The sequence below is a fragment of the Pristis pectinata genome, chromosome 1 (assembly GCF_009764475.1).
Source record: "Pristis pectinata isolate sPriPec2 chromosome 1, sPriPec2.1.pri, whole genome shotgun sequence".
Classification (NCBI taxonomy): Eukaryota; Metazoa; Chordata; class Chondrichthyes; order Rhinopristiformes; family Pristidae; genus Pristis; species Pristis pectinata.
This window is the reverse complement of record NC_067405.1, coordinates 52,978,154-53,002,900: the sequence shown is the minus strand read 5'-3', so window position 1 is coordinate 53,002,900 and position 24,747 is coordinate 52,978,154. Positions and strand designations below refer to the sequence as shown.

The window sequence follows — 24,747 nt, the reverse complement described above, 5'->3', positions numbered from 1 at the left end:
TTTGGTCACTTGACATATTTATATAACTATATACAAATATATCACATTGCACTTCCACTTTGAAGAAAAAAACACATTAACACTTTCCACAGTTATACAGAGCATACAGATAAAATATGTTTAATAGCTTCCTTGCCTTGACCTTTTCAATTGCTTACTTGTCACTGGCATTGCATTCATTCCTGTTACCGAGGAACTTGTATCTTCTTAACATGATTCACGACTATGCTGTAACTCTTGAACAATAGTTGACTTCATGTTGACGTCAGGAGTAGATTTATTTATCATTCATTATTTCAATGTTGACAGGTGTGGGTCCCGCTGTGCAGTGACATCAATCCATGTGCAAAGCTTTCGATGTAGTTGCACATAAAATTTACTGCATCAGATATGTTCACATGGGTTGGGGTTAATCTATTGGCATGGACAGGCAATTGGCTGACTCACAGCAACGGGTCATTTTTGGATTGGCAATCTGAAACTAGTGGGGTGTCACAATGCCAGGACCTAAACTAGTTACAATCTTTTCTAATGATTGGATGAAGAGACCAGGTCTCTTCATATGTTGCCATATTTGCTGATGATGCAAAGTTAGGTGGATTAGACATTTGTGAGGAGGACACAAAGAGCCTGCAAAGAGATATAGATAGGTTAAGTGAGTGGGCAGGAAATTGTCAGATGGAATATAATGTAGGGAAGTGTGAAGTTATCCACTTCGGAAGGAATAATAAAAAAAATCATTATTTAAGTTGATTGAGACCTCAAAATTTTGAAGTACAGAGGGATCCAAGCATCCTAGTGCATGAAACAAAAAGTACCTGGCATGCAGGTACAGAAAATAAGTAGGAAGGCTAATGGAATTGTCGGCCTTTATTGTAAGGACTATGGAGTATAAAAGTAGGGAAGTTGTGATGCAGCTTTACAGGATGAGATCGTACCTGGAATACTACGAATGGTTTTGGCCTCCATGTTTGGGGATATACTTGCCTTGGGCACAATGCAGAAAAGGTTCATTGGATTGATTCCTGGGAACGAAGAGGTTACCATATGGAGAGAGGTTGGGTAGATTGGGCTAATTTATAAGAATGAGAGATTATCTTAATGGAAGGTGTATAGACAAAACGAGAGGGTGCTCACTTAGTGAGGTATGTCGAACTAGGAGGCATAGTTTCAGAATAAGGAAAGATAAAAGATAAGATATCTTTATTAGTCACATGTACTGTACATCGAAACACACAGTGAAATGCATCTTTTGTGTAGAGTGTTCTGGGGGCAGCCCGCAAGTGTCGCCATGCTTCCGGCACCAACACAGCATGCCCACAACTTCCTAACCTGTACGTCTTTGGAATGTGGGAGGAAACCGGAGCACCTGGAGGAAACCCATGCAGACACGGGGAGAACGTACAAACTCCTTACAGACAGTGGCCAGAATTGAACCTGAGTCACTGGCGCTGTAATGGCATTACGCTAACTACTGTGCCTACCCTATTACGAGAGAGATGTGGAGGAGTTTCTTCTCTCAGTGGGTCATAACTATGGAAGTCAGAGGGTTAAAACAGCCATTGCAGTGTAGAGAAACAAACCTTGTGTATGGCCTTAACAAAGATCTGAAGGTAGTTACATGACAGGGTGATTAATAGTCTGTGAAGTTTTCTGAGAACGTTAATGGACTATAAGTAAGGAAGTTGATAACGATTCAATGAATTGTCTAGGATTGATTGATCATGGAATTCTGAAATAGAAATTGTTTTGAGCAGCTTGTGGCAATTAAGACCCTGAAAATGGACATAGCAGGGCTGGAGCCAGGCTAAGTGGAACTGTGACGAGCTAAGAGACAATGTGCTTATTCCAAAGATATCTCTGGTAATACCCAAGGCCACGTTAGCTCTACGGGCTGCTTCCATGCTAATACAGATAACCAGAGGCCTAGGCTAAGATGGAGAAGTACCGACGTGATGACACCTGGGCGTGAGGCCGTCAGGTCCATGAGGAGAATGAGGTCCTTGTATAAGCTGATCATCTTGGCTTAATAATGTCAGGGGTAATTAACCATGTGCTCCTCTGTAGCTGGTTAATTTTAAATAATCAACGATTCGGCACTAAGCTGGAGTAACTGTGAAACATTTGCCTTTTTTAAGTTTTCTGTATTAAGTTTCTTTGCTGCCCTGTTGGAAGCAGAATTTGTGAACTCGCTTCTATGTTCGGACACCAATTTTGCTGGTATTCCATACACTGCATCTGTCTTAAGACTTTCAAATCTTTTCCCGGATGAGACTTAAAATTGGCCTTGTTTCCCACTAAAGTTGGTGACTGTACTTTTCACCAAGTGTGTCCTTATCCATAATGGAACTGTTTGTAGCTCTGTCAGTCTGCAGCTGTCGTGGATTTCCATCAGTCAGGACTTAAAATCTTAATGTCTTATGGCACAGTTGCCTAAGTCCAATAAAAAGGAAATTCTGTGTCATCTGCAGAGATCATATTGTTGTGCAGATGACACATTCCCTTATTATGACTTCTTATGACAAATTTGTTCTTTCTGGATAGATGTTGCTAACGAAAGATCAATAGCAACACTACTGTCTTGCTTTGTGTTTTGATTTACGTGCCATTGCTATGTATCCTTTTTCTGATGTGAGTAGCTATTAGACTCTTTAAAACAGTAGACATATCAGAATGACTTCTAGTATATCTGTAACAATGGCTCATGCCTTCTGCTATATCATGATGCTTCTATTCCTTTTTTCTGAACCCTAGCTTTGGGACGTGCTCTTTGACTGTAATGAACTATTGCATCTCTGGTTGGCACAGTATGATATGTCCTGGCATTCTTGGCTGCCTTCTCCATGGAAGTTATGATTCATCACATCAAATAAAATGTAAGGTATTTTTTGATTTGATGTGCTGCATTGAGACTTCCTTGATGGATCCTTCCATCTGTTGGACCACAGATAGACCTCTTTCTGTGTGCATAAGCCAAAAATATCTTTAAATATAAAATACCTTTGCAGTCCTTTGAGGGTCACATATGAACATAAGGTAAGATTTCTTTATTAGTCACATGTACATCGAAACACACAGTGAAATACATCTTTGTGTAGAACGTTCTGGGGGCAGCACACAAGTGTCGCCATGCTTCCGGCGCCAACATAGCATGCCCACAACTTCCTAATCCATATGTCTTTGGAATGTGGGAGGATCCTGGAGCACCCGGAGGAAACCCACACAGTCACAGGGAAAACATACAATCTCCTTACAGACAGTGGCCGGAATTGAACCCGGGGCATTGGCACTGTAATAGCGTTATGCTAACCGCTACACTACTATGCCTGCCCTACATACAAATTAGGAGCAGGAGTAGGCTGCTCAGCCCCTCAAGCACACTATGTAATAAGAACATGCCTTTCAAATTATAATCTGAACTCTGCATTCGTCTGTCTGTGGTAATCTTCCACCCCCTTGCTTATTAAAGTATCTATTTACATCTGCCTCAATGACTCTACTTCCACTGCCCTTTGAGGAAGAGAGTTCAATTAATTCATAATCTGGAGAAAATTTCACTTCATATTGGGCAATTTGGATGGAGCTCAGAAATAAGAAAGGTACAATTACGCTGATGAGATTATACTACAGGCCTCCCAATTGCCACGGAGAGATGGAGGAACAGATATGTAGACAGATTATGGAGAGGCGCAGAAACAACAGGGTTGTCATAGTGGGGGATTTTAATTTCCCCAGTATTGACTGGAACTTCCTTAATACAAAAAGCTTAGATGGGACGGGATTTCTTCAGTGCATCCAAGAGGGGTTCTTGAAACATTATGTGGAGAGTCCAACTAGAGGAGAAAACATACTGGGCCTGGTTTTGGGAAATGAGGTAGGTCAGGTGACAGACCTGATAGTGGGTGAACATTTTGGGGATAGTGACCACAATTCATTATGTTTTAATATAGTTATGAGTAAGGATAAAATCAGATCTTGCAGGAAGGTACTAAATTAGGGGAGGGCAAATTACGACAGGATAAGACAGGAGCTAAGGGACGTTGATTGGGAGCAGCTGCTGTCGGACAAGTCCATGTCTGACATGTGGGAATTGTTTAAGACTAGCTGATCAAAGTTCAGGATTGGTATGTTCCGGTAAGGAGCAAGGACAAGGATGGTAAGGTAAGGGAACCTTGGATGACCCAAGAGGGCCTAAATTTATTGGGGAAGAAAAAGGAAGAATATGTAAGATTTAGGAAGCTAAAATCAGACTGGGCCCTTGTAGAATATAAAGATAGCAGGAAAGGGGCCATGAAATGTCCTTGGCTAACGGGATCAAAGAGAATTCCAAGACATGTTATATTAAGAAAAATAGGATAATGAAGGAGAGGGTAGGTCCACTCAAGGATATAGGAGGGAGTTTGTGCTTGGAGTCAGAGCAAGTGGTGAGGTACTAAATGAGTACTTTGCATTGGTATTTATTGAGGAGAAGGATTTGGAGGATAGTGAAAGCAAAGTGGGGCATGTTAATGTTCTGGGACATTTTGAGATTAAGGAGGAAGTAGTGCTGGGTCTTCTGAAGATCATTCAGGTGGATAAGTCCCTAAGGCCTGTTGACATATATCCCAGAATATTGGAAGAAGCAAGTGAGGAGATTGCTGGAGCTTTGACAAAGATCCTTGTGTCCTCACTAGCAACAGGCCGAGGTCCCAGAGGACTGGAGAGTAGCAAATGTCGTGCCTTTGTTCAAGAAGGGAAATAGGGATAATCTAGGTAATTATAGATCAGTGAGCCTCATGTCAGTGGTAGGGAAGCTTTTGAAGAGGATACTGAGGGATGGGATTTATGTGCATTTGGAAAGGCTTGGCCTGCTTAGGGACAGTCAGCATGGCTTTGTACTGGGTAGGTCATGCATCACAACCTTGACTCAATTTTTTTTGAGGACGTGACAAAGGTGCTTGATGAGGGTAAGGCAGTGGACATTATCTACATGGACTTTAGTAAGGCATTTGATAAGGTCCCGCATGGTAGGTTGATTCAGAAGATAAAGACGCATGGGATCCAGGGTGAATTGCAAGTTTGGATTCGGAACTGGCTTGCCCACAGAAGACAGAGAGTAGGGGTGGAAGGCTGTTATTCTGGCTGGAGGTCCATGACCAGTGATATTCTGCAAGGATCGGTGCTGGGAACTCTGTTGTTTGTGAGATATATCAATGAATTGGATAAAAATATAGATGGGTGGATTAGCAAGTTTGCGGATGACACCAAGATTGGTAGAGTTGTGGACAATGTAAAGGACTATCAGAGAATACAATGGGATGTAGATCCATTTCAGAAATGGGCAAAAAAGTGGCAGATGGAGTTTAATCCAGGCAAGTGAGAGGTGTTACATTTTGGGAGGTCAAGTGAAAGGAGACAGTATACAGTTAATGATAAGCCACTTTACAGCATTGAGGTACAGAGGGATCTTGGGGCCCAAGTCCATAGTTCTCTGAAAGCAGCTACGCAAGTGGATAAGGTGGTAAAGAAGGCATATGCCATGCTTGCCTTCATTGGTAGGGGTGTTGAGTACAAGAGTAAGGAAGTCATGCTGCTGCTGTGTAAAACTTTCATCAGACCGCACTTGGAGTATTGTGTTCAGTTCTGATTTCCCCATTATAGGAAGGATGTGGAGACTGTGGAGAGGGTGCAGAAGAGTTTTACCAGGATGCTGCCTGGATTAGAGGGTATGAACTACAAGGAAAGGTTGGACAAACTTGAGAGTGTGGGAGTCTGAGAGGAGACCTAATGGACGTTTTAAAAATTATGAGAGGCATAGATAGGGTAGGCAGTCAGAATCTTTTCCCCAGGGTAGAAATGTCAAACACCAAAGGATATGCTTTTCTTAGAGGGAGGAAGTTTAAAGGTGACATGACGGGCAAGTTTTTTTACACAGAGAGTGGTAGATGCCTGGAATAGTTTACCAGGGGTAGTTGTGGAAGCAGGCAGTTTGGTGGAGTTTAAGAGGCTTTTGATTCATGAATATGAAGGGAATGGAGGGATATGGTTGATGCACAGGAGGAGGACATTTAGTTTAAATTGGCATCATGATCAGCACAACATCGTGGGCCAAATGGCCTGTCCAGTGCTGTACTGTTCTATGTTCTATGTTCTATCTATGTTCTACATCTATCTTAAATAGTGATCCTAGTTCTAGCTTCAACCACAGAGGAAGCATCCCTCTCCCCGTCCATTTGAAATTACCCCTCAGGATCTTGTGATCATGTTTCAATCATGTTGAGTCATCTTTTTAAGTTCTGGTGCATACAAGCCTTTCCTGTCCAACCTATCCTTATAAGTCAACCCACTATCCAGGTTTTAGTCTAGTAAATCTTCCAATGCATTAACATCATTCCTTAAATAAGGAGACATATACTGTGTGCAATACACCAGATATGGTCTCACCCAATGGCTTATATAACTGAAGCATAACCTCCCTCCCTTGCAATAAGAACAGCAATATAACTTTCATTACAAACTTTATTCTGTTTGGGAAATTGCAGAGGTTTCATGATTCTAACTGATATTCCCTTCTGAAATAATGATATCAGCATATTGGATCCTACTGCTAATGATATAAGATTGCATTCAATTCCCCTAACAGTGAATTAGCTTTCTTAATTACTCGCTGTACCTGCACACTAGCTTTTTGTAAATCATGCAATCAGTTAACCAGATCCCCTTGCATCTCAAATCTCTGCAATCTTTTAAATAAAATGTTTTTCACATTTCCTGCCAAATGGAGAATTTCACATTTTCCCACATTATACTTGATTTGCCAGATCATTGCCCACTCACATAATCTATCTCTATCCCTTTGTATTTTATGTTCTTCCCACAACTTTCTAGCTTTGCATTATCAGTGAACGTAGCCACTTTCACCTTTGATGCCTGATTCCCAAGTCATCACTGACCGTTTCTCCCAGCTTTTGATTGCACGAGTTGTATTTATAGCTCTCTGCTATCTCAGACAGCTTGGATTGATCTGGAGTGTTTCCACAAACAAATTTTCCAAGGAGCTATGAAGTTAATGAATGTACCACACATTTTGGGATTGAATTCTACAAACAATATTGCTTTCTTCTACCAGCTTCCCCCCCACCCCGCCTCACTGCTGCAGACAATGTCTGCATGCTTTCAGCTCTGCTTTCCAGCTCAAAGATATTATTGGACATGAGAAACATGTCCTTCCTCTCCATGTAGGATATGAATGACTCATACACCCCAGGCTGCCCATTAAACCTGCTTTTACTGGAGCTGCTATGGTCTTCTCTTTCCCACTAAAACATTGTTGCAACACTCAAGCCTCTTGTGTGTTTGCACCTATCCTCTCAGCCTGTTTCACTGATGCAGACTTACATTGTATTCCTTGCTTAATTTTGCTTTAGTCAGTTAGTGTAGCATTAAGAATAATTGTTGCTGGGAAAAACAGTTTTGTGCAGACCCAAAGGACTTGCACAAAATTCCCTTACTGAGTCAGGAAATTCAATGCTGAGGCCATATTCTGATTTTGCCACTTTTGTAAAGAACTCTGCTCTTAAAGGCACAATCCTTGCTTTATTTTTCAGGTTTTTATTTTTTTTAACTTTTCCAATCCTCATCACCAATTGTGGACCATGGGCACGGAGCTCTGGTAAATGTCTGCTGACAATCATAGTTGCAGGACGCAGGAGTTTTGAATGAGGATGCTTGCTTTATTCAACCCTTACCAGCAAGGAACTCACTCCACTGGTGCTTACATCTCAATACATGTATGTGATGATGTCATTACGTTTTCTGATCATGATATAGTTACATAATTGTAATCAAATGCACCCAAAATGCCTGATTAAATGGTAGTTAGAAAAGCTGGCTCTATCTGAAGGAAGCAGGGAGTGGTGGGTGTGTGGAACGCACTGCCTGCGGAGGTTGTGGGGGCAGATAAATCAGGGACATTTAAGAGACTCTTAGATAGACACATGAATGATAGAGAAATGGGGGCTATGTGGGAGGGAAGGGTTAGATGGATCGTAGAGCAGGATAAAATGTCAGCACAACATTGTGGGCCAAATGGCCTGTACTGTGCTGTAGTGTTCTATGTTCTATACAATATGTTCTATGAAGCAGGCATGTGCTGCTTAAAGAGAAAAAAGTTTAACAATCCTTTTTGGTGAGTACATCACTGAAGAGGTTGGATAAAATGAGGGATCAGATTTCTGATCATTATTTAGGTGAAGACATCTCTATTTTCGTGTCTGGGGACTTGAGCATTGTTGTTCACTTCTTTAGCCATGACCTCCACTTCTGTATTGGAGAAGTAGTTACCTACACCAGCATCAGTTATCAGTTCACCTGAAATGTCTCTGAGATTTAGCACCGTCACTTTAAGAGCTCAAGCTACTACGGCACATTCATACAGGTGAGTTTGTGACTCCTGAAATTACAGAACGTCAGTGTGCGCAATTGTGTGAGAAACATGCTGCTTACATATACAATGCCTCGATGTACACCCACAAAAATTTTCCGCAGTGATATGGGATCAAACTAACAAGGATCCCACGCACAGTTATGTTTGAGCAAATACTCTTAAGAAGCCATGAATTTCTTGGCAAAAATTCCTTAAATATTTCATGAAGCTGATATCCTTATTTATAACATTTTAGCAGTAATGGGATTTTAAAATTTGAAATATTATGTTTAATAAAATCAAACTTTCTATTGCATTAACTCATCTATAATCCATCATGGAAACTGCTAACATTAAACTGAAGCCAGTTTAGAAATACTTCATAGCTGAAAGTAATGTCTTATTTATTCGTAATGTTTACCAGTTACGGATCATTGAATGTGTGGCTTTTATGTGCATTCTCAAAAATTAACACTCCAAAAATGGTAACTGTTACTGTGCCAAGTAACCATCACATGATGCAGTAGTGTTAAGATTCTTATGAATGGCATTTTTACTGCTTTACTTAAACACAAATCAAAGTAGTTTTAAATTTGGTTTAATATAATAAGCTGCTTATGTATAAGACAACAGTATAAGAACATATTTATTTATTTTAAACTTAAAATTGTGCTGATTTTATTTGGTCAATCATTAACAAGTCTATGGTGTGTATGTAAAAGTAAATTCATCACTTCCAACCTTACTTTCAACATGAATTTAGATAATTTTGGCTGATTAATCATGAGAACAAGAATAAGCAATTGTAAGAAAGACTAAGCAATCAATAAATTGTCTATTGTGCAGCTGTTCAACCAATATTTTTAGCCAATACGTTGTGATGTAATTGGCCCAGACTGATTGTGGTTAACTATTAAAAACAAAATATTATTGACTTATTTGGTAAAAGGAACATACTCACTGAAACTTTGTCATTTATACATCTTGGTTTTAATTTCACTGACTTTAGACAACTCTCCTACATTATATCCTCCGACAGATTTAGTGTCACTAAATATGTACATGAGTGTTACAAATAACAGAGCACTGTGTGGAAGATATTCATGAAGTTCGGTTTGCATGCAGTCATCTTAAAGAATCCCATGTGGCTTAACATAGAACATAGAACACTACAGCACAGTACAGGCCCTTTGGCCCACAATGTTGTGCCGACATTTTGTCCTGCTCTAAAATCTATCTAGCCCTTCTCTCCCACATAGTCCCCGATTTTTCTTTAGAGTTTTGGAGTTGGCTTCTTTAGAGTTACCACATAAAGAACAAAGTACTGCTATGTTTTGTTTACATAAAGATTGAACTAGAATAATTTTGAATTAACTGCACAATTGTGCTTAAATACTCTGATTCAGGTTAGTCCAGTAGAGCTATCTAGGGAATCTGTTCATTATTATGAGATTTAAACAAAGAGTTCCTGTGAAGGTATACTTTGGCTTAGGAGTTCATTCGGGTGAATTGTCGATTACTCTATCAGAGTTGTCTATATAAAGCACTTGTGCTCTGAATTATATTAGAACAGAATAACTTGAATGCTTTGGATTTTCTCTGTTTTATCTGAGTCCTCATAATAACATACTGTAAATTTTCACAAGCTTTCGAATAGATGACAAGGTTATGGATGATAGTCTTATATTCAAGTTTGCACATAAACAGCTCTCAATTTCAATCATGTCATATGAATATTAAAGCATTACGTGAAGGTTTCAGACTCATGCATGCACATTATTTCATGGTTGTATATTCTGTAATTACTCCAAATGATACTATATATTCAAGCCCATAAAAATTCAGCACTCAGTGCTCTCACTGTCTTTCAGTATCACTGTGGCAAGATTTCGTCAGTCCTCTGGGTGCAGTAAAGTTGTAAGGCCTTCTTTATAAAAACATTTATGACCTTACAACAATCAGTGCACAGAGAAAATTCTTTTTTTTATTGATTGTCCTTATAACTATCTTGGTTGTCTTAATAAATGTCCAGGGGAAAACAATCCGGTGAACCATTGGAGTAATGCCAGAAAATAGTATTAGGGGGCTCCTTTAATAACTTTGTTGCAGTTCCAGACTAGCTTTAAAGGCCATGTTGAACTATTGTTGAAATTCTATATTTTTCTTCAAGTTTGATTGCAGCTCTAGTGTTTATAAACTCTGTGCCAATCTTAATGTGGGTTTTGGCACAAGGAGATGCTGAGAGCACCAGAGGGGAATAGCTGTATGGTATTTTGTCTCTGGTCCACTGTTATCACTCACTATTCCTATACTGTATTGGTGGGCAGGCAATCTATATTTCAGTCTCTGCTAATGCCATTCCTGAACAAGCTGTCAAGAGGTGAATGAATCTGAGCCAGCATGATCCATTTCCTATTTATCCCTCCCATCCTGTGGGAGGTGATGAGCTTTTCCTTGATGCATCCCACAATGTCAGAGGAGAAGAGTGGAGCTCAGTGTCATGACCTACAACTCCGTGGAGTCACACAAGTGTCAGTAAGCTGCTGCATCAAGTAAATCAGCTTTATAACTTTCACTGCAATACAGCATTCACATAACAATGCACTGCTTTTGACAATTGAGCAAAAAATATCAGGATAAAAGTTCCATACTGCTAGTTCTTCTGTGCTTATGATATTATTTGCTCAGTTCTACTAACTGCACTCATTATACTGTCTTGCAATTGGATCTCATAAGGGAACAGTTTATGTTGCCCATACCTAATTGATTAAGATAGATTCCTTTTACTTGAATATTTATTAATAGAATCAAAATGCACCATCTAATGTCTTATTAATTTGCGAACTCTAATGTATCATAAATGATGCTGTATTTCCTGCAATGTGACAACAATTGCCAGATAACATACGACGCCAAAATACTTGCATCTTTAGCTGAGAGAACATTAACATTCAGGGACTTGGAAGTTGGACTGCACCTGCAACTGGTGTGATTCCAGTGCAGCATCTAATGAGGATAGCGGCAGAACTTTGGTTTAACTTGGTAGCTGGCCTTGTTAAAACAATATTGATGTATGATATTCAAGTCACTACAAACGGCTCGACAGTCTGGAGGGAGGAGAGTTCTCAGTAAAATAGGAGAGCCACTTGGAGGGATTGAGGTCATTTTGGTTAGCTGTCTGGATTACCCATTGGCAGCTACTATTTTAATATAATTAATGGGCTGAATCACTTCTGTCCCACTTCCCCACTGCCATAAGGTTCTTGAACCGACCTCAAAAACCCTAATTCTACCTCGGACTATATTTCCCTCAACCTGCACTAATGTCATTATGTTTATTTTTGTTTAATTTGTTGTGTAAAGTTACTTATAATTTATGTTAATTTATATTTATGTAAATTATGTTTGTCATGGTTGTAATGTGCTGTGCTGCTAAAAGGTAATTTTCATGGCACTTATACCTTGGGTATGCATGCCCGTGACAATAAACTTGAACTCTGATATCTGCATCATTAAGTAAATAAATAATTTCTACCTTATCGTTTGGGTGTCAGCTTTCAACTGTCTCAAGATCATTAGCTTGATGCTGAGGACCTGGGAACTATCTACAGCATATGTAGAACTGGGAAAATGTCTTGGGCATGGCTTGTAATCCCATTAAACAAAATAAAGTACTTGGAATCTCAAATTTAGCTAATTCTCTGTGAAGATAGGAGCACGGTAAAAACTGTGAGCAAGAAAAGAGCAGCTGACCCATTAAGTTTTCACCAACCTCTTGGTCATCATGACAAAGAAATGTTTTAGATCCTTACACTCCTCCCCACCTCCTCTGTAGCCTGGTTATCAACTAAGAAAGGGGAAACATGCAAAGAAACCCAGATCAAGTGAAGGCAAGGAAAGTGGAAATCTTCCTCAAAAACTCCCCAGGCAATTAAAACCAGTCCACAATGGCTCAGCTAGTAAACCACTGTCTCACAGTGCCAGTGGCCTGGGTTCAAATCTGACCTCAGGTGTTGTTTCCATGGAGTTTGCACATTTTCCCTGTGACCACTTGAGTTTCCTCTGGGTCCTCTGGTCATCCAGAAGACACGCAGAACGGTAGGTTAACTGGCCACAGTAAATTGCTCCCAGTGTGCAGTTGAGTGCTAGAATCTGGAGTGAGTTGATGAGAATAAAAAATAAATGGGATTAATGTAGGATTAGTGTAAATGGGCGGTTGATGGCGGGCTCAAATAGTGGGCTGAAGGGCCTGTTTCCATGCTGTATCTCTCTGTCACTTTGCGAGATTGTGCTGAATATTATCTGTTAATCCATTTACCCTTTATACAGTCTGATGTCTGCCACAGGCAAGAGCTGATTCAGCATTCTCTTGAAGGGGAGTTAGCAAATGACATAATATTAGGCAAACTGGTTGCATGTTGCATCATCCTTATGCCTAACAGTTTCCACTCACTGTGTAAGGTGTTCTATTGAAACCAAGAGGCAGGATTGTCAAATAAAATAATGCTCAAAACTGCCAGTTAGACATAAAGCAGTTTAATGTCAAATCATTTAAGATTTAAAGACCCACTTCTGGCATCTATAATATCTTTCTTATTTAGAAGAAATATTACAACAATGGGAAAGCCGCCTTTGGAGAGTTGAGACCATTTGTTTCATCTTATAGTAGCTTCTTTCTGCTATGGAAAATAATAATTCCCAGCATGTTTAATGCAAATTATTTTTTTAAAATTTCGTAAGCTGTAAGTGAGCCATAGAATACCACAGGAAAGTTATTGCTTTGTTTTCTCAGCATCCATCGCTAGAATGGCTCATTCATTCCATGAAAATGTATGGTTATGGGAATTAGAAAGATCTCATTCAATGTCAACTTCACCCTGATATCACACTCCTCTTTCCTAAACCACACCAGCTGTTATTTTTCTTTCTCCAACCTCAGTTCCAAGTGCATTAGTTCTTCAGATTCTGAAATAAATTCAGTTTCCTGTAAACTGTTCCTTCCTTATACCTATTTAAATTTTTTGAGCATCTTTCAAGCATGCTAATTTATTTCACCGATACGCATTTACCCATTCAGCAGGTTTTTTGAAGGTTGTTATAGCTGCTTCCCATGGTGAGCCACCAGGAGTGTTGAAGACAACAACCAGTGCTGCTTATGAGTGTTGCAGTCATAATTTCCTACTCCACTAGGTGCCAATCCCAGCATTGCGTTCCAAAAATTCCCTGTTCTTTTGCTCAAGGAGGCTGAATCTATATTGTGTTCAGTTAGCTGATCATGGATGATGGTGCATTGATCCTGAGACCGCTGGACCTAAATATTTTGGTCCTAAGTGTGAGCTGTTAATCAGGTTTAACTGGCCTTTAAGGAAGGAGTGACACCCAGAACTACCTGGTAGCGGTGACCCCAACTCTCTGATACTCTTCTGAGACTTAAACTACTTACAGCAGGCATTTCAAGGCCCTGGAGAAATACCACCAATGCTCTTCAAAAAAATTCTCCAAATTCATTGGAAGGGTAAGCAAACTAATGTCAGTGTGCTCTCCCTGGACAACACTGCCAGTAGTGAGGCCCTGCTTACATTCAGCTACATTGCACAGTCCACATCGTTTGTATGCCCAACACCATTGTTCTGAAACAGACAGTCTATTCCAAGTTCTATCAGGCAAAGAGGTTATTAGGGAGAAAAAGAGGATTCAAGGATGTACTCAAAGCCTCCTTGACGAAACATCACATCTCCACTGGTTCCTATGATCTCTGTCCCATGATTGTTCAAAATGGCAAAGGTATAATTGGAATGGAATTGAGAACCTTGAGACCATGCATCGGGAGCACACAGAAGCACCACTTAAACAATGGAAGGAGCACAGCACCTCGCAAACTAAGAATCCACCTGCCCTGTCTGCCACCTCCTACCCCACCTATAGAAGGGTCTGTGGTTTTGACTTGTTGCTAATATTATCAGTTAGTCTTGCTGTTGCTACTAGTGTAGAAAACAGCAGTGAAATTTGCCTATCTGTTTGGGTTTTAAAAATCATTTGACAAGTTTTCAAACATATTATTTGAATTTCTTACTTATAATGTACCCTGTAGGGACCCAAAGACCCAAGAATCAGGGCTGTGGTATAGTAGACAAAACTCTTTAAGCATGGTGGATGGGATCACTAATTTTCCCTTTATCTAAATAACATTGCAAACCAGAATTTCTTAACCCTCATCCTTCTCAGATCTTATTTCTGAATCCATGTAGAGTTTGAATTACAATCAACATCTGCCACACAGAATGTTCAAGTTCATTGCTACTAGGACAGAGAAAAAAAAGCACTGTTGCACTTCTTTAAGAAGCCTTATAAATAATGTTACTTGTTTACAGCAGACATGCTTGGGAAGACCTTTGGCCCTTGGCACATCAATCACACATTTTGGAGTACTCTCTGACATGTTTATAGTCCTATTTAAAAAGATGCTATCGATCCTCTGTGCTTTAAAAAGTTATATTTAAAAATACTTTCTAAATGAGTGATAGTATGTAAAATAAGCACATGGATTTATAAATGCTTCAAATATTCTTCTTTTGAATGTGCAAAATTATTTTGGCATACATCCAGGTTATGTGTATATATTTAGAATGTAACATGAATAAAAGAGTTTGGTGACTTGCTGCTAAGCAGCAAGAGGATGCCAACATTCTGGTGTATATATTATAGAGTCAGTCATGAAGAGTTCCAGGAGCTGTGGATTATGTAGTGGATTTAATGATATGTATGTTAAGTCTAATGCCTGAAAGTATTTGGGATTCATCTTTGGAAAGACAAAACAGGTGTGTGTGTGTGTGTGTGTGTGTGTGTGTGTGTGTGTGTGTGTGTGTGTGTGTGTGTGTGTGTGTGTGTGTGTGTGCGTGCGTGCGTGCGTGTGTAGCAGTGAACAATCATAGTTAGACAGTTAGATCACCAGGATGGCTGCTCTTCTGCTGTACCACTCAAGCCATCAAGAAAAAATAATCTCAGGATAACGACGACACTTGCTCTTCTGCTATGTTTGCCTAAAAGTATATAGATATCAATCTGAAATCAAAAGATGTGCATTGGTTCTGTTGTGTAGGAAAGCATTTATGAAACCTTCCCTGTTGTATCCTTTCATTAAATTACAGCTGACTGGTAAATTCAGTGTTTATTCTGAGTTGTTGAATCAGTTTGATGTATAATACTAAACAGGAAAATGCACAATTGGTTTGTTTTGTGATATTAAGCAGGAAATGTAGAATCTCTATGATATATGATATGTGATATCAAGCAGGAAAAGTGTACAATCTCTGTTCTATGATGAGTGTTATTTTAATATATTCCAGTTGCTGTTTGTCACTCAGGCTATTTTTTTCTATCACTTTTACAGGCTGTCATTTTCAATAGTGAATTACTCCAGACAATGTCTTCAATGAAAGGAAAACTGGTGTTTCAGATTTTGTTCCTTATTTCAATTTCAAAGGTAAGCCCTCAAAATTTCTGCAGTTAAACCAATTTGTTTATATATTTAATCATAATTTAGCGTTTCTCATTTGAGCTTCATATCTTCTACTGTAGTGTACACAATGTAAATCTAATCACTATGATATGCATATATATAGGAGAATTGCATCATTTGTGTAGAAGGCACACATTGTTTGTATAGTCTTGCAGACTATTTATGTGCCAGATTTACTGTTATAAGATGCAAACACACCTCACTCCACACTCACTGGCTTTGTCTATAATGTCCCTAAACTTCAACATGTTTGCTAGAATGGATTTTTACCTTCATGCCCACCTACTCAGGAAAAATTATCCAGTAACTACTTGTTAAAATAGTTATATTAGAGTGAATTAATGCTATATATCAGAGGTAATAAATCACAGCATGTCTGGGGAATTACTTCAGGTTTTCACTGTAAACTTTACAGAAGATGAGGATGATCAGGGTGATGGTGGTGGGGTTGCTATGGGAGCTGGGTCAATGGCCTGTGGATTATAGTTTACAGATTGAAACAGCAAACTAATAAATCCATTTCCTGGTACATAAGAGACTTCTTTCTCAACCTAAAAAAACTCCATTTATTGCACAAATTTTTGCTGACAATGATGCATGATTGCTGGGAATTTAGCTTACTGTCTCCTCTACAGACCCGTAGCATTGTGGGTGAGAGAGGGAGATTTATTCTCGGCCATTTGCATTAGGCAATGAATACAGTAGTTCCTACACATTGAACTCCACTTGTAAAGTTCAGTTCAATTGAAGTGAATGAAACTGAACTTCAAAAGCAGGGTAACAACATGCATTTATTAGTATATTGAGTGTTTAGCATAAACAACTGTGAACAAATTTCCTCTCTTTTATGTCTCTAATCTTGCATTTGTTTTCTGTCAGCTGTTTGCCGCAGCCCGGATGAATAACAGTACAGGGAGTGTGCCAATGCAAGGATATAATGGACTTGGCTTCACCAGGGAAAAAATAATGACTGCACAATACGAATGCTACCAAAAGATTATGCAGGCTTCCATGTACACAGGAAATGGTAAAGCAAGAAATAACTGTTTGCAAACAGTGCTGTTGTGTCAGTTATTGTTTTTATGTTCAGGTTTCTGTCCCATCACCCAGCAGCACATTCTGTTCAACCAATGCAACTGAAGTTTCTTAATTTTTTACATTAACTGTAAAGGAAGTTATTTATTGATATTATTGCAGTTCAAATGGTCAGTTGGCTTTATGCTCTAAATTTGAGGGATCTGGCATGATCGAGGAGTTAATATTAGTGTGAGGGGTTATTTCTGCTATGCAACTAGTCATGATATGAAGCACTCAGCCAGGTTTTGTAACTCGTCTGCTGCCCAAATCAGATCCAGGCAACAGGTCTCAGGCCAGCTCTGGGAGTTTGTAGAATTCAGCTTGGGTGTGGCAGCACAGGTGTAAAATTATCACTTGTGAAAAGCAAAACTTTTAACCATATTTATTTCAAAGTATTTCAGATTGGCAAAACCATCATTCAGTGAATTATAGGTATGTCTGGGCTCATTCTAAGCACTCAACTGTGCAACAAACAAAGTTAATGTACTCAGAACACTGAGCTTAGTTAAAGAATGGAGGAAACAGAACTTTGGGCTCAAACTACAGCAACCTCCCGCTATAATTTCACCATAAGTATGCAATGAATGGAGAATAGATGTGGAAAAATTATGTCCATAAAATCATTTTCAGTCTCTTACAGGAATGCACTTATCAGGCTTAACTCACACTGCAATGCCCTGATCATGCTCACTGTGACTGGGAATACTGTTGGCATTATTTGCAGCATTTTTTTAACTTCAACTAGCTTGAGGTTGCCATTGAATGGGCTGCAAGCTCTTCTCTCACAGATATTTTATTTGCTTAGAGGCTGTTGTGGCACCAGCAGCATAGCTCGGGCACTGGCATCAAACGAGTAACTAAAATAATTGTGCCTAATGTATATCACTAGGATCTGAGTACCGTTACTTCCAAAGGCTATAAAAGTGATCTAATGTGGGGAAAAAAAGTTCTGTGAAGTCCTGGATTCAAGTGTGCTGGTCCCCCTTTGTAAATGATTGTTGGTTCAAATGCTAAAGGCATCTTGACAGCATTTATACTGTGGTTGTGTTGATAACCAGCTGTCTGGCTGCAGCTCCAAAGATTCCAGCTGGGAGACTCCTGGGAGTTGCTCCCTTACACTTATATGGAAGGTAGGAGAGTGGATCAGAAGTATTGTTTCCAATGTAAGTAAGAGTTTCACTGTCCTTCACTTGAAATACAAGGAGGAAACTTGTTGCTCACTTCTTCAACATCTCTTCCCAAGCGCATATTCTCAATGACCTAGAAGGTGAAAGGTATCAGGCATGATGGAATACTATCACCATCAAGTTCTCCTGTCCCCCACCTTCAAACTTACACAGCCTCCTGGAACTCCCGATTTAACCGCACCATGGGTGCACTTTTGCACAAACTGCAGTAGTTCAAAATGAAGGCTAGCTGTGACTTTCTTAGGTCAATTAAGGAAGGTCAATAAATGCCAGCTTTTCTGCTGTTGCCCATATCACAAGAAAATATTAAAATATCAAAATATCCACAAAATAGTTAATTCACTTGTCAGATGCATAAAACAAGCATTGTAATCTCCACTGATGCAAAACAAACAAATCTGCAGATGTTGGAGTCTGAAACAAAATCAGCAAGTGCTGCAAGAACTCAGCTAGTCAAGCAGTATTAGTGGAAACAGAAACCAGTTAATGTTGAGGAAGGTTCATTGTCCTGAAATATTAACCGGTTTCTCTTTCCACAAATGCTATTTGACTGGTGGAGTTCTTCCAGCATTTCTGTTCTGGTTTTATTATGACCTCCATTTCATCTTCTGCTGAGTCACATTGTATGACTGTATTAAGAATAAGAACTAAACAAGAGACTAAGTGGTAGAAATTTGGAATTCTCTTGCATTCCCAAAATCCACAAAAATAGCAATGAATGCCAGGATAATTGGTGTTTCTTGTTGATGAGGGTTACAATGAATATGAAACTAAAGCAGGTAATAAGAGTTGAAATCACAATCGGCTATGATTTAATTAAATGTCGGAGAAGATGCAAAGGCTTAATGTCCAACTCTTGTTACTCTTTTGTATTCATTTATGGGATCCAGGTATGGTGGGCATGGCCACAATGTATTGCTCAATTGTAAATGCCCTTGAGAAAGTGGTGGTGAGCTGCCAAGTTGAACTGCTGCAGTCTGCTTTCAAGACTGGCATTCCCACAAGGTGCTCCGGGACTTTGATCCAGCAGTATAAGAAGTAGTGATGTATTTTCACACCAAGATGGTGTGTGACTAGGCAATGAACTTTGAGTTAGTGGTTTCCAGAGCATCTGGTTCCCTTGTCCTTCTGGGTAGCTGGGGATTTAATCTGTGCTGACAAAGAGGTTATTGGCCAGTTACTTCTCTAAATCTTCAGGGTGGTACACACTGCAGCCATGGGGAGGGAGAAAGTGAAAGAGTAGTTCCATGAACTGAGTGCTAACCAAATGGACTACTTTATCTTAGATGCTGTTAACCTTCTTGAGTTTTGTTGGAACTGCATATATTCGGGCAAGTGGGATGTATTCCTTCATAGCCCTGACTTGCGCCACGTCAAAACTGTAAAGACTAAGAAGTCAGGATGTGAGCCAATCATTGCAGAATGAAATGCAGTCATCCTCGCTGCCTTCCTTTTGTAACCATATTGATAACTCAATAAGTGTCTGGTCTATTGTGACTCCTACAAAAGGAGATTTAGTAATGGCAATGTCTTTGACTGTCAGATGGAAAAGATTTGATTCTCTTTTGTTGGAGATAACCATTGCTAAGCACTTGAATGGCATTACCTTCCCCTTGGCAGCCCAAGCCCAAACATTGTCCAGTTTTTTGCTGCAGGTTCTTATCACCAGAAAGAAAAAGCACCAATGTTGGGAATCTGAAACAAAGTAAAATGCTGGATATATAAAGCAGATCAGTAAACATCTATAGAAGGAGATAGGATGACATGAGGTTTTGATACAAACTCTTCATCAGCACTAAGATTTATTTTGCTATTTAAAAACTAAGATCAATGTATTCTTTCAAATATTAATTAAATATTTAATTATTTTTAGTGAATTTCCATTTATTGTATTAACTTGGTATTCCATTGGCATTACTGACTTCATCACAATTGTTGAGAGCAATGCAGTGAAAACTTGCAAAGCGATTGGGCCCAGCACCAGGCTTTCCCTTTCAATTGATGACTGGAAAAAGTAGAACTCTGACCTCAAATCCTTAGAAATCTAAAACTGATTTTGAAATTTATTTCATTTAGAAATATCTTCACCTGACGATTCCTGTGCATGGCATGAAGATATTTATTGAGCACTGTTTATAATTACTGGTGATAGCTTGAATAATGGGAATGATATGATTGTGCACTACCTTAATGTGAAGTATCTTCATATAATACAGTAATGCCACTTAAATTTCACATCTGGGCAATGTTAGAATAATTGAAGAGTACCAGGCAGAAGAGGGCATTTGAGATATTGTATATGTGCCAGCTATTTTAAGGAGATATCCTATTATTCTCACTTGCTTATTCCCTAAAATACTAAATATTTTTTCACAAAGTATTCATCTAATTCCCATAAGCAGGTTAGTGTTGAATCAGCACCCAAGAAGGTGTTCCAGATTGTAACATCTTGCTGCATAAAATCATTTCCCTTTGTCTCCTGACTGGCTATTTTGCTATTAACCTTAAATTTGTTTCCTATAATTACTAACGTCCCTGACAACAGAAATAATTCCTCTTATTCACTCTTACGAAAGTTTTTGATTGAGTACACATTTTGCAGGATTTTATTCTTGTTTGGAGAGCAGAAAAGCACTGACCCACAATGCCATAACAATTTTTCAATGCGATGTTTCCCAGAAGGGTAGATGCTGTGAGGCGCCAGACTGTGAGGTCTCACATAAGCTAGTCCTATTGTTTGTTAAAAGGAAGCAGGATGAGTAAATAGAGGAGAAAGAAATGTATTTATTAGCAGGGGTGATAAAAGAGTGAAAAACAAGAATACAAGAAAATAGGAGCAGGAGTAGGCCACCTGGCCTCTCAAGCCTTTGCCTTCATTCAATACAATTCATGGCTGAACTCCCCAAGACCTCAACTCCTCTTATGTGCCGTTTCCAGAATTCTGGAGATTCACTTCCCTGTGTGGAAAGAAGTTCCTACATGCCTCAGTTTTGTATGTCTGCCTCCTTCCCTTACCTCTGATATTCCTCATTCAAGACATCTCAAAGCCTATTCTGTCATGCTCCCATTAGGATCTTACATGTTTTACTAAGATCACTCTACATTCTTTCAAGCTCCAAAGAATCAGATCTAACTTTTTTATCTGTTCATGATCGGACAAACCTCTCATCCCAAGAATTAGAGCAGTAAATCGCTTTTGGACTGCCCCCACTGCCAGTATATCCTTTCTTAATGCTACACAGTACTCCAGGTGTGCGTCACCGGTACCCTGTACAATAGTAACAATATTTCTCTATTTCTAAATCCAACCCTTTTGCAAGAAAGGCCATTATGCCATTTGCCCTCCTAACTACATGCTAACATTTTTTTGTGTTCCATGCACAAGAACACCGAGATCCCTCTGTACTCCACTCGTTTGCAATCATTCTTCATTCAGATGATAGTCTGCCTTTCATTCTTCCTAATGAAGTGCATGACCTCGCACTTTCCCCACATTAAATTCCATTTGCCAAGTTTTTACCCAGTCACACAACCCATCTTTCTATCTCATTGCAGTGTTAAAGTATCCTCATCGCAGCATGCCCTCCCACCTATTTCTGTGTCATCAGCAAAACAGGAGATTGACCGGACCATAAACTCTAGCATTAACCTATTCAGCTGCGTAGTGTTGTTTCTGTGCTGTAGAATTCAGTGCAATTCTTTGTGAAATAAGTATATAATTTTCCATGCACTATTTCATGAAAGACAATGTTTTGTATAAAGGAGAATGTAATTCCACTAGTCACTGTGCAATAGTTGTGAAAAGGCTGCAGTTAATAATTATATGGATGACAAACATAATATTTACTACCGCATGTCAAACATACTTCCTTTCCACCAGCGACAGGCACTGCTTGTAACAGAACCTGGGATGGATGGTTATGCTGGGAAGATACTCCTCCAGGGACAGTGGCTGTCCAACGATGTCCAGACTATTTTCAAGACTTTGATCCATCAGGTAGGAACACCCATTGAATCGTAATTCCAAACTGAAGTAATCACTGTACTAACAATTGGCAAAGTTCAGACTAGAAGATTGCTCAACTCCATTAGTTTTGCCTAATCTTAACAACAGCTGTGCCTCATATTTCCTTTTATAATTTTTCCTTAGTGTGTGACAATCCTGAACAGAGGAAGTTCAGAGCTGCAATGTACTGACCCTGATTTAAATACATTTAAACATTGGCAGTACAGGAAGGTTAGTTGAGAGCTGGCAAGCTGATAGAAGCAGCTTCTGAGTCGTTTTACTGTCCAAGAGAATGAATTGCTCAGTCTGACCGAAGAAGTGCCATAAAATATTGTGAGGTTGTAAGACCCATGTGTTGGACCTCCCTTGTGATTGTAGGACTCACTATTTATTACTGTAATGCCCTTCTAACACTTTGCTTCACACTGGCCCACAATAGTATACAGGGCACATCTGTGAAGTGACCTTTTCAGGATCTCGTCACTCCCTACATGTTTGGCCAAATGTGAACAGTCAACAGCTGCAACGAACATAGGGATCAGAGTAGGCCACTACGTCTCATAAGCCTTTTCTGACATTCATTGAGATTATGACTGATTTGTAACCTCACTTCAAATACCTGTCTTTTTTCCCAACTCCCTTAATACGTTTGCTTAATGTAAGACTATCGAACTCAGATTTAAAACTAACAACTGACAAAGGACCAACTGTTGTTTACAGAAAAAAGTTCATAATGTTTATTGTCTTTTGAGTGTTGAAATCGTTCCCAATTTTTCTTACTCTTTAGGCCATGTCTCCTTTTCCTGGATTCCCAAACAGCATGAAGAGTTTCCATCTATCCCTCCTATGAGTTTCTCTGAATTCCTTCAAATTTTTGATCAAACTCCCCCTTAATCTTCTAAATTCCAGGAAGGCACCCTTTATTTGTTTCACCTCACCTCAAATCCTTCTACTAAATGTACACTACATTGCTTCCAAGGTTGCTATATCCTTCCTAAGGTATGGTGTTCTGAACTGAATACAATCCTTCAAGTGGGATCAAAACAAGTTGGATGAGCTGCAGTATAATTTCTAACAACTTGTATTCTACTCATGTAAATAAAAACTCACCATTCAATTAGCCTTTGAGATTGTTTTTTGCAATGATCCATATAATTTTAGTAATCTTTATAACATAGACCCAAACCCCCTTTTGCCACAAAAAATTTAATTATAATCCTTAATTTTTTTAAAGTAGCAACAACTGAGATTTTGTATACTTGTAATTCAGGTTGTAGAAGTGTTTTTGGGATGGATCGAATTTTGCAATACCAGGTATACCTAGTCATTCCTTTAGACCCTTGCATATGGGAAGTTCAGTTAAGGAGTCAAGTCAGGAGTTGAATGACTGCCTGCCATTCACAAAATTTGACACATTCCACTTGATCCAGCCGTCAACTTCTCCCACCACATAGTTATTTCTCTCACATGGAAAAAGTTTTGCAATGATCATAAACAATCTAAACTAACTGGATTTGAGACTTTCTAACAAGTAAACCTTCATTTAATGTACCATGAGTGTACTGAAACCAAATTAGACTGTTTAGGGCAGACATATCTTTTAGTGCTATATTAATGAAGAATTTTAAACGTTGTCAGCCTCAATAGTCCCATTCTCTGTCAGTCTCTGTTCCTCCAGCATGATAATCCTCCAAGACCTCCACATTACTCAAATTCTGGCATCTTACACATTTTTAAAATTTTCATTGCACTGCCGCTTGCCTTCAATTTTCTACATCTTAGGTTCTTGAATTCCCTCCCTAAACCTTCTGTCATTCTGTCTTGAAGTCTGTCCTTAAAATCTGCCTTTTGAACAAGCTTCTGCTGTAATATTATTATGTGGTCAGTGTTAAAACCTTATGAAAAAGGCACTTCATTAACATCCTTTGTGACTTCTTACCATTACTGGTATTATATGTTGTTCTTTCCCTTACTTCGCATGAACTATCTAAAAGTAAGTACGTTTCCTGTTATCAACTACATAGTGGGCCAGAATAATTTGTAGCAAAAAATGAGCTGCTGGAGGAACTCAGGTAGAATCTGTGGAGGGAAATGGGCAGCCAACATTTTGGGTTGAGACCCTTCATGTGGACTGACAGAGTAGAGAAGAGATAGTCAGTATGAAGGGTTGAGTGGGAAGGGTGGGTCACAAGCTGGCAAGCGATAGGTGGATCCAGATGATGAGGGGTTGATTGGCAGATAGAGTTGGATGGGGAGGGAAGGGTGGAGATAGCGACGGGGGCTGGGAGGTGATAGGTGGAGGCAAGAAATGGCAGCAGATTATGGAAATCTGACAAGAAAAGGAAGTGAAGAGTGGAACCAAATAAGGGAGGTTACATGAAATTGGAGAATTCAATGTTCATGCCATTGGGTTGTAGACTACCCAGCAGAATATGAGGTGGTGTTCTTTTAGTTTGCATTTGACCTCACCCTGGCAGTGGAGGAGGCCGAGGACAGACCAGTCGGTGTGGGAATAGGAAGGGAAATTAAAATGGCTTGCAACTGGCAGCTCCAG

At 39.4% G+C, this 24,747-nt stretch overlaps 1 protein-coding gene across 3 annotated transcripts in view; it reads left to right on the top strand.

Moving 5' to 3' along the window:
* LOC127570264 (calcitonin gene-related peptide type 1 receptor-like) overlaps nt 1-24,747 on the top strand; it is a 76,118-nt gene that overhangs the window by 29,940 nt on the left and 21,431 nt on the right. For all 3 annotated transcript variants that reach the window (XM_052015622.1, XM_052015632.1, XM_052015642.1), the window contains exons 2-4: nt 15,795-15,887; nt 16,803-16,950; nt 22,068-22,184. In XM_052015622.1, the coding sequence (XP_051871582.1) occupies nt 15,828-15,887; nt 16,803-16,950; nt 22,068-22,184 (325 nt within the window). In that variant the 5' untranslated portion in view covers nt 15,795-15,827. The remainder of the gene's footprint in view (nt 1-15,794; nt 15,888-16,802; nt 16,951-22,067; nt 22,185-24,747) is intronic.